This window comes from Tetrao urogallus, assembly GCF_951394365.1.
Source record: "Tetrao urogallus genome assembly, chromosome: 2".
NCBI classification, from domain to species: Eukaryota; Metazoa; Chordata; class Aves; order Galliformes; family Phasianidae; genus Tetrao; species Tetrao urogallus.
Window position 1 is genome coordinate 497,288 of NC_136814.1, and position 14,406 is coordinate 511,693.

The window sequence follows — 14,406 nt, forward strand, 5'->3', positions numbered from 1 at the left end:
GGAACGGGTAATGCATTATAGAACAACTTTTTGGAATTCAAATTTTTTTCTCTAACTGATCTCTTGCACTGGATAACTAGATGTAGTTTGTATTATGGAAACAGCTGAATGAGAATTAAACATCTGTCAAGATCTAAGTCCAGTGTTCTGAAATCCATAGGTACTGTCTGATGCTTATAGTACCATTTATTGTATCTGAGCAGATAGAGAAAGACCTGAACATGCCGTGTCTTCAGTCTGGATTTTTTAATGATGACTTCCTTTATTAAGTATTTTAGATTATATTTTACTGATACTATTTTTATTAATAATAAATATCATAATGATGTTAGTTTAAAATTGTTTTACCATTTGTCAGATGCATTTAAACGTTTAGATAACTTTGTTGTCTATGAGATGTACACTGACATTTGTATGCATGTGTTTGGTATATCTGTGTAATGTGAAAGTACAAGGATTTGTGGTTGATTTGTTTTAATTTTTTTTTTTACCTAAAGGAAAGTGAATGTAAAGCATATAATCCACGGCCTTTTTGTAAAACTTATACCATGGATAAGCAGCCACTGAACACTGGAGAGCAAAAAGATATGACTGAATTCTTCACTGACCTGATCACAAAAATAGAAGAGATGTCTCCAGAACTGGTGAGTTATTGAGAGGTAGCAAAAGAGCACTTAAAAAGTTACGGATTTGTTCAAATATCCTTGACAGATTTTATTAATTCATTCACAGAAAAACACAGTGAAAAGTTTGTTTGGAGGTGTTATCACAAACAATGTTGTTTCCTTGGTAAGTAATCTTTCCCTTTCCATATGTTTTCAAGATACTTTTAGCCTCTCAATACAGTTATTTCATGTGTTGCTCTTGCATTGCTGTGATTTAGGACTGTGAACATGTAAGCCAGACTGCTGAAGAGTTCTATACAGTAAGATGCCAGGTAGCAGATATGAAGAATATTTACGTAAGTAATGTCAGGTTCAGATGGATTAAAATAGATGGCAAGTGTAAAAGCTTAATAGAAAACTTCATATTGGACATGTGGATGATTTCTTTTTCTGTGCTGTAGTTCAGGTGTTTCTAGGTTGATATGAGGAGGTGATTCAGTCAAATTGTTTCATGTGTTCAGTGCAGTGTGCTCATGGAATGGAATAAAGACTGTGTTACTGGCAATGCTTTCTTCTGTGTTTGAAAAATGTATGAGAATTGTAAATGTCAAAAGATTGTATTAGTATGTTCTGCTGTTTATTAAGCTAATTGAGAATTTATACCAATATAATCTTAGGTTACTAGGGTTTTTAAATAACTGTTTTAATCCTTACACTTGGAATTTGGAGTTAGAGCGCCTGAATTCTTTGGGAAAGCTCACAATATTGAGTACCATTTATTTGAATTTTCTCCTGAAATTTGTATTTGGGTTTTGAGGAACTGATCTTCCTATAATAATGTCATACTCTTCAGAAAAGTTCAGTCGCATGCTTTTTCTTCTTCCTTTTTTGTTGCATATGATGAGTTTATTTCATGACTTGTGGATATGTTGATTAAACTTGCTTTAAGACTAGGAGAGAGGTTTAGAAAAGCAGGCCACGTAAGCACAAGAGATAATATCTGAAATAAACATAAACTCCTTCTGAATTTGTTGTTATATGTAGGAATCTCTTGATGAAGTAACTATTAAAGATACCTTGGAAGGTGATAACATGTATACCTGTTCTCATTGTGGGAAAAAAGTGCGGGCTGAAAAAAGGTAAGATTAAGAAAAATAGTCCTAATGTTTCTTTTTAGTAAATTGCAGAGATTACCATTCCTGTTAGATTAATTCTTCAGATGAAACAGGACAGTGGTTTCACTCATTTTACTAATGTGAAGGCCTGTAAGGATGTGCTCCTTGAGCAAAATGAGAACGAACCTAAGAAATCAAATTTTCAAAACAGAAGCATCTTATAAGATGATCTGCTAGACAGCAAAATGTTCAAGACCTTTGTGGAATAGAATGAGATTACTGGAAGTGTGTGCTCAGGAAATATTAAATGACTGCTTTGTGAATTGCAAAAGCTCTAGGCCAGAACTCCCAGCATTGTGTCTAATTGGCTGAGGGGGAAGAAAAGGAGCTCAGACAAAGTGTTTGCAGGTTATACTCTAAAATACATCAGAAAAGTATAAAGCGTATCCAAAGAATTGTTTTTTAAAAGCAGCAATTCGAGACTGTTAGAATGTTACAAAATCCAAGGGTATGGGCTTATCAAAAGAAAAACTCTCTAGGGGAGATTTAGACATGAGATAAGAAACAAGTTTTGTACAATAAGGGCTCTGGAACAGGTTGACCAGAGAGGTGGTGGATGCCCGTTCTTGGAGATACTCAGGATCAGACTGAACGGAGCTCTGAGCAACATGATGGAACTGCATGTGTCTCTGTTCATTGCAAGGGAGTTGGACTAGATGATCTTTAGAGGGTCTCTTCCAACTCAAACTGTTCTATGATTCTAAATATGTCACATCAGTAACTTTTAAATCTTTTCCAGTTTTTAGAAGATGAATTATTTCAGCATTTCTTGTTGAAAAGCGTTTGTGTTATTCATTATGCAGGATAACTGCAAGTTTCATAGTAGCCCTGTATTTCTTAGTTTAAAACAGGTATTCTAAAATGTATAAAAAATTTTTACAGTCTACTAATGAACAGGGAGATCAAAATGTTGCCTTGTCCTTTTACTGCAACTAACAAAATTTAATTCTTCGAGATGAAAAAACTCATAGTTGATTTTGTAGCTGTTATAAGTGAAAGTGACCTGCTTAGAAATCAGTAATGAAAAGTTTATGAGGTATAATAGAAGGTATGTTCTTTGTTGAAACTTGTCAGTGGCAGGATAGTAATTCCATCTGGTAGGGAGATTTGCACTGCTAAATTCCTTCATGGCTCCTTTTACTATATTGTTTTAGAAAACACACAGTGAGCAAATTCAATCCCTTTTCCAAGGCACAGTGCTAAATGAAATTGTTCAGTAAGCTCAATTTGACTTTTCTGCTGCCAGTTACTGCCCTACTGTAAGGCGTTAAAATTGCTGAACTTTACGTGATTTTCTTAACAGATTTCCAATTTCATGTTTGAAATAAATGTGTTGAAAATCTTTGTGGAAATACAGTTCAACCAACTAAATCACAACTGCTTTAAATCATTTAGGGCATGTTTTAAGAAACTACCTCGTATCTTAAGCTTCAACACTATGAGATATACATTTAATATGGTAACTATGATGAAGGAGAAAGTGAACACTCATTTTTCATTCCCTCTGCGTTTGGATATGACACCTTATACTGAAGATTTCCTCATGGGAAAAAATGACAGGAAGGAAGGTATGCCTCCTACAATTGTTTGTGGACAATTGAGATGTTTTAAAAGAAAATCAGAAGTTTTTTTATTGACCTATATTCTGAAAGGCACACATTTTCTTTAGTACAAAAAGACTGGTTAATTATTTTTGCTTTCGTGTGCAGTTCAGTTTGAACTATTAAGTTCAGTTTTAAAATATGGGGTGGTTACAAATATATGTGCTCAGTTTATTACTGGCCTATTTTGATTTTTCAGAGTAATGGTTGAACTTCAGGAAAGGGCTGACTGATACCATTGTAATCATGGTGTGCGAACTTGTTAGTTCCAATCTCTTTAGTATAGTGATGCTTTGCAAAAAAAAACTTGTTTTAAAGGAGCTGAGATCTATACTCTTTGTTCTGGATATGGATTTTCTGGCTGTCATTGTACCCTGCAGAAAGGTTAGGACGAGTTTTAAGTTAACTGCGGGACATGTTTATGTAAGATACTAACATGGAAACTCATATGCTTAGGAAATAATACTCGGTGTTGTATTACTTAAGGTTTTAAGGAAGACGGTGAATATTTGAAAGAAACAGAGAGTTATGAGTATGATCTCATCGGTGTAACAGTTCATACAGGAACAGCAGATGGTGGACATTATTACAGTTTCATCAGAGATATAGTAAATCCCCATGCTTATAAAAACAACAAATGGTGAGTTATTCAAAGCAAAATTTCATTGTTTTGTATGTTGAAATGATTAAAAATTATTGACTTTGTCAACGGTGTTCTATGTGCTGTGGGTCTTTTCAAGAGCACAAGTTTTTAGAATTTGCTAGGTATTTGTATATTGATTTACATATACATGTTTGTGTGCTGTAGTGGAAGCAACTGTGGTGATCCTTGGCCACAGGCAGCAAGAGAATACCAGGCTAGGGCTTGCAGTATAGCCAGTGCTTGGTTTTTCACATGAGTATCAATGACTATTTTATCTATTTCAGTGTGTGTGAACAGTAAGATTTAATAGATGACCCTTCATCATAAAAGGGGTTATCTCTGAATCTATAGCAGTATTAATGATTGCAGTCTTTGTTCCTTTTAATTTCGTCCATTTTCTGTAGTTTAAAACAACAATTTTAATTTTTCTTCCCTTTAAACTCGCTGCGTCTTGTATGGAAGATGCTTATGTTCATATCTCAGACTCTCAGCTGCGGCCCTGCAACAAAAGATGAGACTTCTTCTTTTCCTGTTCTCTTTAATAACTGGCTGGAACATTTTTTGAAAAATTTCCAGACGGTGGCTAATGTCTGCTCAAAAGGCTGTCCATAATCCTGTACAGTCTTTCTTTGCCACCTTCTAGTTAGAGTTATACTGATAAATTCTATGATTCTCTTCTTTTTATTTCCATTTTGCTCAAACTGAAAAAGTAAGGGCAAATTTTGACTGCGTGAGAACTTTATTTCTACCAGTCATATTCGGAAAAAGTGGAAAATAATGTGTTTCTGGAGTTAAATAAATACATCTGTTGAAATACTGACTTCCTGCCCTTACTGAAAAAAGGTCACTTTGGGAATCACTTATTAGTTTGCTGTGATTTGAGCAAAGTAGTAGAAATTAAGAAAAATGCTTAATTTGAAGCATCACTTTCTTTGTTGTACTCTCATTTGCCCTGAGAAACAAACAACAGTTGTTTCAAAAGCTTGCTGTTCTTATAGGTATCTTTTCAACGATGCTGAAGTAAAACCATTTGATTCAACACAGCTTGCCTCAGAATGTTTTGGTGGAGAAATGACTGTAAGTTATAACTTCTGTCTTTGTCATGTTCAACCATTAGAATGTCTGTTCTGAGGACTTTCATGAAGTAATCTGTAGTGTTCATCTCTGGTCTGCCATCTGTTCTGAATGTATGAGAAAATAGAGGTTTAAGCTGAGTTGTGTTAAAACTTTTGACATCTTTGTTGTGCAAGCGATACTAAGTTATGCTTGTTTGTATCAGTTGTTCTTTCACTGCTGATCTCTTCAAAGGATGTTCTTCTTTCAGAAATGAAAAACTTTGCAGAATACTTGCAGGCTAGTCATGCAAGTTCTCTCCTTTTTCTTCCCTTTCTGTATGACTGAAGTTAAACCAATAAAGGAGAAGGGTCTTAATTCCTCCCATAAATATCTTATTGAATTTGTGAATGTATTACTCATTAATCAAAATGAATTAGTGAAATCTCTCTCCAAAGAAGAGAATTTAGCTATTTCTTCTACTGTATCCACTTTTATCATATTATTTATTTGCTTGTTAAAAAAGGTGAGTATGCAGCTAATTCAGGAATTCTTCTCCAGTGTGGTTTTGTCACTCAGGCTATTAACTGAAGGAATAGTTACTGGAAAAGCAAGGCTTTTTGTCTTTGTGTGTGCCTTGTTTCAGTAATTTCCAAATTCTTATCTGTAAACCTCTCGCAATCAGATCCTTCTTAATTAATGATAGAGCTGAAAAATCTTTTGGAATTCCGTATAGCCATACTGTTGTTCGACTGGAAAGTTTGAACTCTATTAAGTGTTTTAATATTAAGTGATTTTCAAACTGGTGGATCTGCAAGTTTAAGTGATTTTATTTGTTCCTTGTATTGCAAGAAGATAAAATGTCTTAAGTTGGTATTTGCTTTCGGTAGTTCAAGGTTTCTTAATACAGTAACAGCTTTGTATTTTGCATCAGTTCACCACCTTTTGACATCAGCCTAAGTATTTTTACATAGTAATGCAGAGAACTGTAAAACACTGATTCTCAGAGTCAGCTTGAATTGATAACTTTTTAAATTAAATTTCAATATATAATTATATAAAAGCATTAATAATGCAATGTCTTATTAAAACAGTTCAGAATCCTCTTTCCATATAAAAACAGTATGCTGAAATAAATAAATTTAAGAAAAAAATTGTTTTGATTTGGCAAAGGGATTAAATACCTTTTAGGAACCAGGAAGGAAGAGGTGTCAGTGAGATGGATAAGACAGTTGCATTGAAAAAGCCAAAATATTGCATAGCAATTTTGAAAGTCATAGTAAATAGTAGATCACAATGGAAGAAAAAAGAGAAATGACTACTTGGTGCAAGAAATAAACTGTCAGCATCACCTCTACAGCTGTCTTGAAGTAGTTCATGTGCATATTTACATGGACTGTCATTGACCAGATCATTAAAGAAGCTTGTATTTAATAATGTTACTTTCTTCTTTGCAGACAAAAACATATGATTCTGTTACTGATAAATTTATGGACTTCTCCTTTGAAAAGGTATTTCTCTTCCTTACGCGTTATATGATCACATTTATACTTCCATAATTTCTCTGAAAACAGAAATTATACAGATGTTTTTTTTCTTAAAGACACACAGTGCTTACATGCTGTTTTACAAACGGATGGAGCTGGAAGAGGAAAATGGCAAAGACTACAAATTTGATGTTTCTTCGGAATTGCTGGAGGTACAAGTTGATTTTTTTTGACACCAATTTTAAAATGCTACAAGAAATCCTAAACAAATCAGGAATCTGAGTAAAAACATGAAAACAAATATAATTGGAATCAGAAAAATGATGATCTTTTATTTAGATGTAGTCCTCAGGAGAATGCTGTTGAATTGGAAGTAAATGAAAGTTCACGCTGTATATAAATTTCAGGTGCTTTCTCATTCTGCCATGTAAATTTCAATTCAAGCATCTATATTGTTCTGCGTCATATTTCTAAAAAAAAAAAAAAAAAAAGTGAAACGCTTTTTGTTACTGTTTGGTTTTTGTGAGCTTATATCAGTGTTCCCTCAGTACTTACAGCAGTACAGAAAGTATTCTCATTAACCACCATCCTTTTTATCTTACAGTTTCTCAGCAAATAACTGCTTTCAGGAAGGACATAACAGTAATTAGTTCCAAGAGTAGTTCCAGCTGTTTCCTCACACTTTTTCATAGTGGGTTGTAAAATATTGGTAGACTGTGTTTAAGGTAAAGGAGCATCAGCTAGAAAAGGTTCCTTTCTTACACATAGTCATGGAGAAGGTAGCCCAGGTATGAATAAAATGAGTAGGAGAAACGTCTTCCTGAGGTACATCTACCTCCTTAGTGTTGAGTACTGCTCAAACTTAGGATACCTGGTTATAAATATGAGGACACTATTTATTCATGTATAGCCTGGGGAACTGGAAAAGACAGCGCAGAGGGGCAAGGTACTATACTGGGTACCTCACTGTGCTAGGTTTATCATCAGTGTGGAATTGAAAGGGATTCTTCTACTTTTTTATCACTTGAAAGGCAAATCAGATTCCCTGCATGCTCTTGTCAGAAGTATTGATATATCATTTGTTCTGTTTAATTCTTAACTTCAAAAGATTCTTCATTGTTAGCCAAAAAATCATGACGTGTTTCTCAGTCTTCAAAGCAGTAACAGATTTTAACAGGTTTAAACTTTAAAACCATTTGAACGTGAAAAATGCTACAGACAGATTTGGTCAAAAACATCATTTCTGAGTGAGAAACAAGCATACTGTAAAAATCTCTGCTGTTAATGATGAGTCAGATTTTTACTCAGAGTTCTGATTAAGCTACTGGAATGTCAAGTTTATTTCAGTTAGTGAAACTACATATCTAAGGGAATTTTATTGTTAAGTTGTTATATGAACATAGATATTGAGATGTGGTTCTTCATGAAGATGCTGGATCACTTCTGAAAAATGCATCCTAAAAATGTAATTTAGTTGGGAAAATGAGATCACAGCAAGGGAAAGATCCTGAGCTCTGTTCTGCAGTCAGTGAGCAGGCAGAACTACTGTTTGGTGTAGTGTAAACAGAACAACTTTGAACAAGTCCTTTGAAATAGAATAAATTATTCTAAAAATAATTTTTCATTTAAAAAAATACTGATTTCTTATCCACAGGAAACATTTAAATATTCTTAGAATCAGTCTTAATGTAGTGAAATAAACTGCTTTCTTGTATCTGATGTTAGCATTTTTTCTTCAGTGGATATGGCATGATAACATGCAGTTTCTTCAAGACAAGAACATTTTTGAACATACATATTTTGGGTAAGTTTTCTTTAAAAATGTAATATTAATGCTTCTTTTCTTCTTGCAGATTTTCATTATTTTTTAAAATTAACAAATAAAATTACTGACTCTAGGTTTATGTGGCATTTGTGTAGTAGCATCCCAAGCACGCTACCAGATCCAAAAGCAGTTTCCCTGATGACAGCAAAGGTAAATACTTCAAAAGTTTATTTTGCTTATTTAAAATGAATACCGTTTATATTTTAATTTGGGTATTCTTTGATTAATGGTTCTTTTTTCCTCCCACAGTTAAGCACTTCTTTTGTACTAGAGACATTTATTCATTCAAAGGAAAAGGTATTCTGTTTACTTGTAAATTCTTTTGAAGTAGATGCATGAACATACTGAAAAGTGTACTTTTTCACTGTAAAAGTGTGATACTGAGATGTACTGAGTACAGTGGACAAAAAATGTTTAAAGACTGTCATTCAACACATTTTATTATAAACAAAATGTGTAACATAATTAACACTGCACGGTGGAAGAATGTGTGATCTGGATTTAGGTTACTTTGCCTCAGCAAAGCATTGGGAACAACAGACCTTGTGTTCTTTTGATTTGTAAATTCATAGATGATTCATGATTTAGCAAGTACTTGTTAAAGTCTGATGTAGAGGACATTGTTTGCCATTGAACAGCAGTTGTAAACGCTAGTTACAACTAGTGTAGTTAGCAGCAAGGAAGCTTTATTCTGAACTACTTTTATTCTCAGTAGGCTTTTAATTTTCTCGTCTGTGTTTTATGACATTACTAATTCTAGAGTGCCTCACATTGTAAGAATGAGATTCCAATATGATGACAAAATGGAAATATGTGGATAGTTAAGCATTGTGTGACTTACATTGGTTTCAATATGTATAGTGGTTTGTAGCTGCATGCATGTATGCTATATGCTTAAAATTCAGTGTTCTAACTGAGTGTTTAGAGATTTTTAAGTTAAAGATTTTTTCTGTATTTCTTTTTACAGCCTACAATGCTTCAGTGGATTGAGCTTTTAACAAAGCAGTTTAATAACAGTCAGGCAGCTTGTGAAGTAAGTGACTTAGAACTCAGCGAAGTACAAAACAACTTTCTGTATATTGTTTAACTTTTCTGGAGATTCATATCTCTGGAATGTTTTGGACAATGAAGTATCACAGTTGGCGTATTTGTGCACTATGAACTGAAATCCACCTCTTTGGTAATGCAGATTCTGGGGAATTATTTTTGTTTTTGGAAACCTGCAACGAGACAACAGGTCAAAATCCTTTTGTCACTGGGAAGAAAGACCATGTGGTATTGCAGCTTTTGTGTTTGATTATTGTATGATGTATATTGTATAATGAAGAGGCATTAAAATGAATTTGGAAAGACAGAGTAAATCTTAGTGAGTAGAGCGGAAGGAAGTAGAACTGAATCCAGGGGGATGTGATGAAAGGCTGCGGCATCATAGAGGCTTAAAAGGGAGTTAAAAACAGGTATTTGTCAGATGTAGATGGAAATTTATGCAATGCCCTTCTTAAAAAACTGAGGCTCTTCAACTCAATGTGTTAATATATATGTGTTATATATATATAATCTTTAGGAAAAAAAATGCAGAAGCTGACTGAAGAGAGTTTGCGCATAAGTGCGGAGGAAAAATGAGAAACCACAGACAAAGAATTCACTAATTCACTGTGGTGGTGAAAACTGTTTTTGAGATACTGGAGGAAAGTTTGTGATAGATTTATTGTGATAGTTTGAATATAGAAAGATACTAGTTGCATGCTGTATCCTAGTTGCATACTTTATTCAGTATAGACAAAGTAAAATCATAGTATGATGTAGGCTTGTGATGATTAAAATGGGTGAGTAAATTTAATATAGTAAAGAATATTTGAGTGAATTTGAAATAAAATATCAGCAACTTGAATTCTTTGTTTCAAGGTTATTTTCCTGTAAATAAGTTTGTGGAAATCAAAGTACTATTTGCCAAGTCTAACTTTCAATGTATCGTACTCTACTGTTATCTCTAGAAATAGTAAGACTTTTCTACATTTTAAAATGCAAAAGGGGTCTAAACCAGGAACTGTGTTCTTGTTTAAGCCTGTCCCTACTCAGCAAGATTCTTCAACTGAGTTTTTAGGAGAAGCATTTCCTTCCAGATAATTGCATAATGGTGTGACGAACACAGGGATAAGAAGATACTGGATTTAATTTTGTTTGTTTCTGTTGATCCTTACTCCTTGTTTTTCATGCACAGAAGATGTTTACATTTCCCTTGTATTAATAATTCCTTATTCCTTAATAGTCATAACACCAGTTTCTCTTCAAACTTAGTATTTTGCAAAAAGAAGATCAGACTAGGACCAGTTTGAAACAAAACTAACAAAATATGTGTTTTCTGCAGTGGTTTTTGGATCGTATGGCAGATGATGATTGGTGGCCAATGCAGATTCTAATAAAGTGTCCCAATCAGATTGTGAGACAGGTGAGACAGAAAAAATGCTCCTTTATTAATCAGGTGATTACTTGATCAGTAAGCAGAAATGGACAAATTTTATGACAAGTACAGTGATTTGGAAAGGCTACATTAATATCTATAATTGTTGTCTTTTTCGTTCCTGTTTATGGTTTACAGGATATACTTAGCTATGGCAGTATTACTGTTTGAAGCAAAATATATTTTAATATCGTGCCATGTTTGTAGTTAGTGTCACAAAATGTCACAGCAGATACTTACTAAGATTTCTACAGCTCCCACATGATCGCTACAAAACTGAACGTTTAAAATATTTTACATTAAAATGTTTTCTTTCTGAATTGATTCAAAACCAAAGTTTAAAGATATACATTCAGAAAACTACGTACATTATGTCACAGGTTTTTGTTGTTTACCTTTCTGGAACGTTTAAAATTGAAGAATGCAAAAACACAAAACGTGTGTTAGCAGCATTTGGATATTCACAGTTAATAGTTTAACTTACACGTGTATTTACATTGCCAGTTGTTCAGGTAAGAGCTTCTGCAATTACTTTCTCACCTGAACTGTTTTAACTTCGAATTACTAATGTTTCCATATAGAACCATACAGAGTTTCTTTATGCGACCCATCATTAAAGCATTGTATTTCATGGATAATCACTATGCAGAATCTTAGGTGAAGCTCTAATCCTTTGTGAATTTTTATAAATGAAATGACTGGAAGGAATTTCCTTAAAACGTACGCAAAATTTCTCACTATAGATAGAGGCTGTATGAAAAAAAAATGCTAAAAATGTCCATAAATGTTTCAGAAAATAGAGATTGAAGAGAAAATGTTTATGAGCAGAGGTCCTAAGTCCTGTTCAAGTAGCACGCTAATATTAAAAACTGGTTTTAGGGCTTCTTAATGAGATCTGTTTATAAGAAATCAGGTTTGACTATTCTCTTAAATGAATGGAATGTGGGTGCATCAATCTCAGCTATAACCTTTGAGCTGAAAGAAGTATTAGACTGAATATTCGTTGTTGTAGATATGTATTGACATGTACAGAAAAGAATGAACATGCAGAGTTCATATATTTTATCATTTGCAGATGTTCCAGCGTTTGTGCATTCATGTGATACAGAGACTGAGACCAGTGCATGCACATCTTTATCTTCAGCCAGGGGTGGAAGACTGGTAAAATACTAACACCTGAAAACTTCTATTTATTACTTACATTACAGCAGTCATTTTTTGTTTAATGAATTATTCTAAATGGTCTTGTAAGCATAAAATTGTTTGATTTCAGTTGTTTATTATTCTACCCTAAATGCTCTGATTCACTTAAAATTCTATTGTGTTTGTGGAAGCCAATACTGTACATAGAATTTTTTTAAGTATTTGTTCTGCTAGAATAGATTTTTTCAGTGTGATCTTTCTTTCATTGACAATAATAACCTGCGACTATACATCTTACTACTTACACATGAGAATATGATAATACATTATATTATCCAGAACAGGAAATTAAAAGTCCAATTCTGTGTTGTATAGATAAATCAGCTGTCATCACAAAGTAGGAAAAAAAGAACAAAACAGGTTCTATTTTGTTCTGCTAATTACTGGCAAAATCATTGCTCTGTCTGCAATTATGAAGCATTTATTCTTTTTGATGCATAGTGAGAAGACGGTGCTTTTTCTTTGATGTTTTGGTTTAAGCCTGTGATCCTGTTAACTTTTTCCCAAGTAATGACTATATTGCTGCTATAAAATTCCGGATGAGGAAAGAGAGTTTTTATGTCAAAATACAGAACTCAGTTTTTTTCTGGAGATCTGAATATCATACTAGGAGAAAGTGAAATAGTGTAGGGTTTTCTGAAAACGACTAGACTGAGGTGAATGTGTGCTCCATGCATTGCGTGAAACGTCTGACTTGGTTTCTGTTTTCAGTTCGGATGACATGGATGGTCCCGTGGAAGACATCGGCAGTCGCTCCTGTGTGACACGTTTTGTGAAGACTCTCTTGTCTATTATGGAGCATGGCGTTAAGCCACACAGTAAACATCTCACAGAATACTTTGCCTTTCTTTATGAATTCGCCAAAATGGGTGAAGAGGAAGTGAGTATAGCTTTGTAGCTTTAGGAATTGTGTATGTATATCTGTGTGTGTATCTTCAAGTAATTCAACATCTGTGTATTTCAGAGCCAGTTCTTGCTTTCACTGCAAGCCATATCAACAATGGTTCATTTCTACATGGGAACTAAAGGACCTGAAAATGTAAGTTGGAATGTCTTTGATAACAAGAACTAGTCTTTCCTGTTTCGTATGTGAGATCATTGGTGCTATGTCTCTTGAACTATCTTTCAGATGTTAAAATTTTGCTTCCATATTACTGTCTCTTTTTGATGTTCAGTTTTATGTTTTAAATATATACTGAATTAACTATACTATAAACCATAGTTGTCTATGGTTCTATATTTAATATAGAAATAAAAATTAAGAAGAATCTATTAAAATTGCACTCATGAGTCTATTAATAACAGATGGTTGCATATTTTTGGTACAACTCTGACTTACAAACTTGCATTTTTTCTTAAATACAGCACCATACCACTCTCTGATAGTGATTCAGCCTTGCTTTTGCATTTGTAAATACTATTTAGCTTGTGAGTATTTAAACGTGAAACATTAGATATTTACCTGATTTGACTCATGCAGATTTATTAAGGTGTTTTAGAAGGGGAGACCTCATGGTGGCCTTCCAGTACTTAAATGGAGCTTCTGAACAGAAGGGAAATCGATTTTCTACATGAGTAGAGAGTGATGGACAGGACAAGAGAGGAAGAGAATAGAGATTTGGATTAGATGCCAAGGGAAAAATTTTCCACTCAGAAGGTGGTGAGATGCTGGCCCATAGAAGCTGTGGATCTCTGTCTTTGGAGGTGTTTAAGGCCAGGTTGGATGGGGCCTGACACATCTTGATCTACTGCCTGATATTTAGTGGTTGGCAACCCTGCCTGCAGCAGTGGGGTTGGAACTAAATGATCTTTGAGATCCCTTCCAACCTAAGCCATTTTATGAATGAAAGATGACAGTGTATGTAAAAACATACAGGCTTTCTGTAGCTAAAGCACTAAATGTCCACGTTGAAATTTCTTTTTTTTGCTTCAGCCACAGGTTGAAGTACTTTCTGAGGAAGAAGGGGAGGAGGAGGAGGAGGAGGAAGATATACTTTCTTTAGCAGAAGAAAAATATAGGCCTGCTGCTCTTGAGAAGATGATTGCTCTGATTGCTCTCCTAGTTGAACAGTCTCGCTCTGAAAGGCAAGAGATTCTGAAAACCCAAAACCAAATTTTAATATGCTAGTTGGAAATGGGGTTAGAGGTTTTTGTTTCATTTTTGTTTAAGCTGATCTCTTAAAGGCATAAATGAGCTTGCTATTGGTCCATTATATTTTTAACCATTTTAAAATAAGTGACCAAATAAAGATAGAGATTAAAGTCTCGAATCCATTCAATTGCTCTGATTTGCATTTTTTTCTTTCAGTCTATCTAATAAAAAATATTTATTTTTGTTTTATGTCAGTACCCT

At 33.9% G+C, this 14,406-nt stretch overlaps 1 protein-coding gene across 1 annotated transcript in view; it reads left to right on the forward strand.

Annotated features, from left to right (window-relative positions):
- USP34 (ubiquitin specific peptidase 34) overlaps positions 1-14,406 on the forward strand; it is a gene marked incomplete at both ends in the record, with an annotated part of 130,531 nt that overhangs the window by 96,006 nt on the left and 20,119 nt on the right. Inside the window, 18 exons of the mRNA XM_079532559.1 lie at positions 498-644; positions 733-789; positions 884-961; positions 1,650-1,744; positions 3,176-3,348; positions 3,868-4,021; positions 5,023-5,101; positions 6,535-6,588; positions 6,681-6,776; positions 8,304-8,368; positions 8,464-8,539; positions 8,639-8,686; positions 9,357-9,422; positions 10,758-10,838; positions 11,926-12,011; positions 12,765-12,933; positions 13,018-13,092; positions 13,987-14,138. Of these exons, the coding sequence (XP_079388685.1) occupies positions 498-644; positions 733-789; positions 884-961; positions 1,650-1,744; positions 3,176-3,348; positions 3,868-4,021; positions 5,023-5,101; positions 6,535-6,588; positions 6,681-6,776; positions 8,304-8,368; positions 8,464-8,539; positions 8,639-8,686; positions 9,357-9,422; positions 10,758-10,838; positions 11,926-12,011; positions 12,765-12,933; positions 13,018-13,092; positions 13,987-14,138 (1,751 nt within the window). The remainder of the gene's footprint in view (positions 1-497; positions 645-732; positions 790-883; positions 962-1,649; positions 1,745-3,175; positions 3,349-3,867; positions 4,022-5,022; positions 5,102-6,534; positions 6,589-6,680; positions 6,777-8,303; positions 8,369-8,463; positions 8,540-8,638; positions 8,687-9,356; positions 9,423-10,757; positions 10,839-11,925; positions 12,012-12,764; positions 12,934-13,017; positions 13,093-13,986; positions 14,139-14,406) is intronic.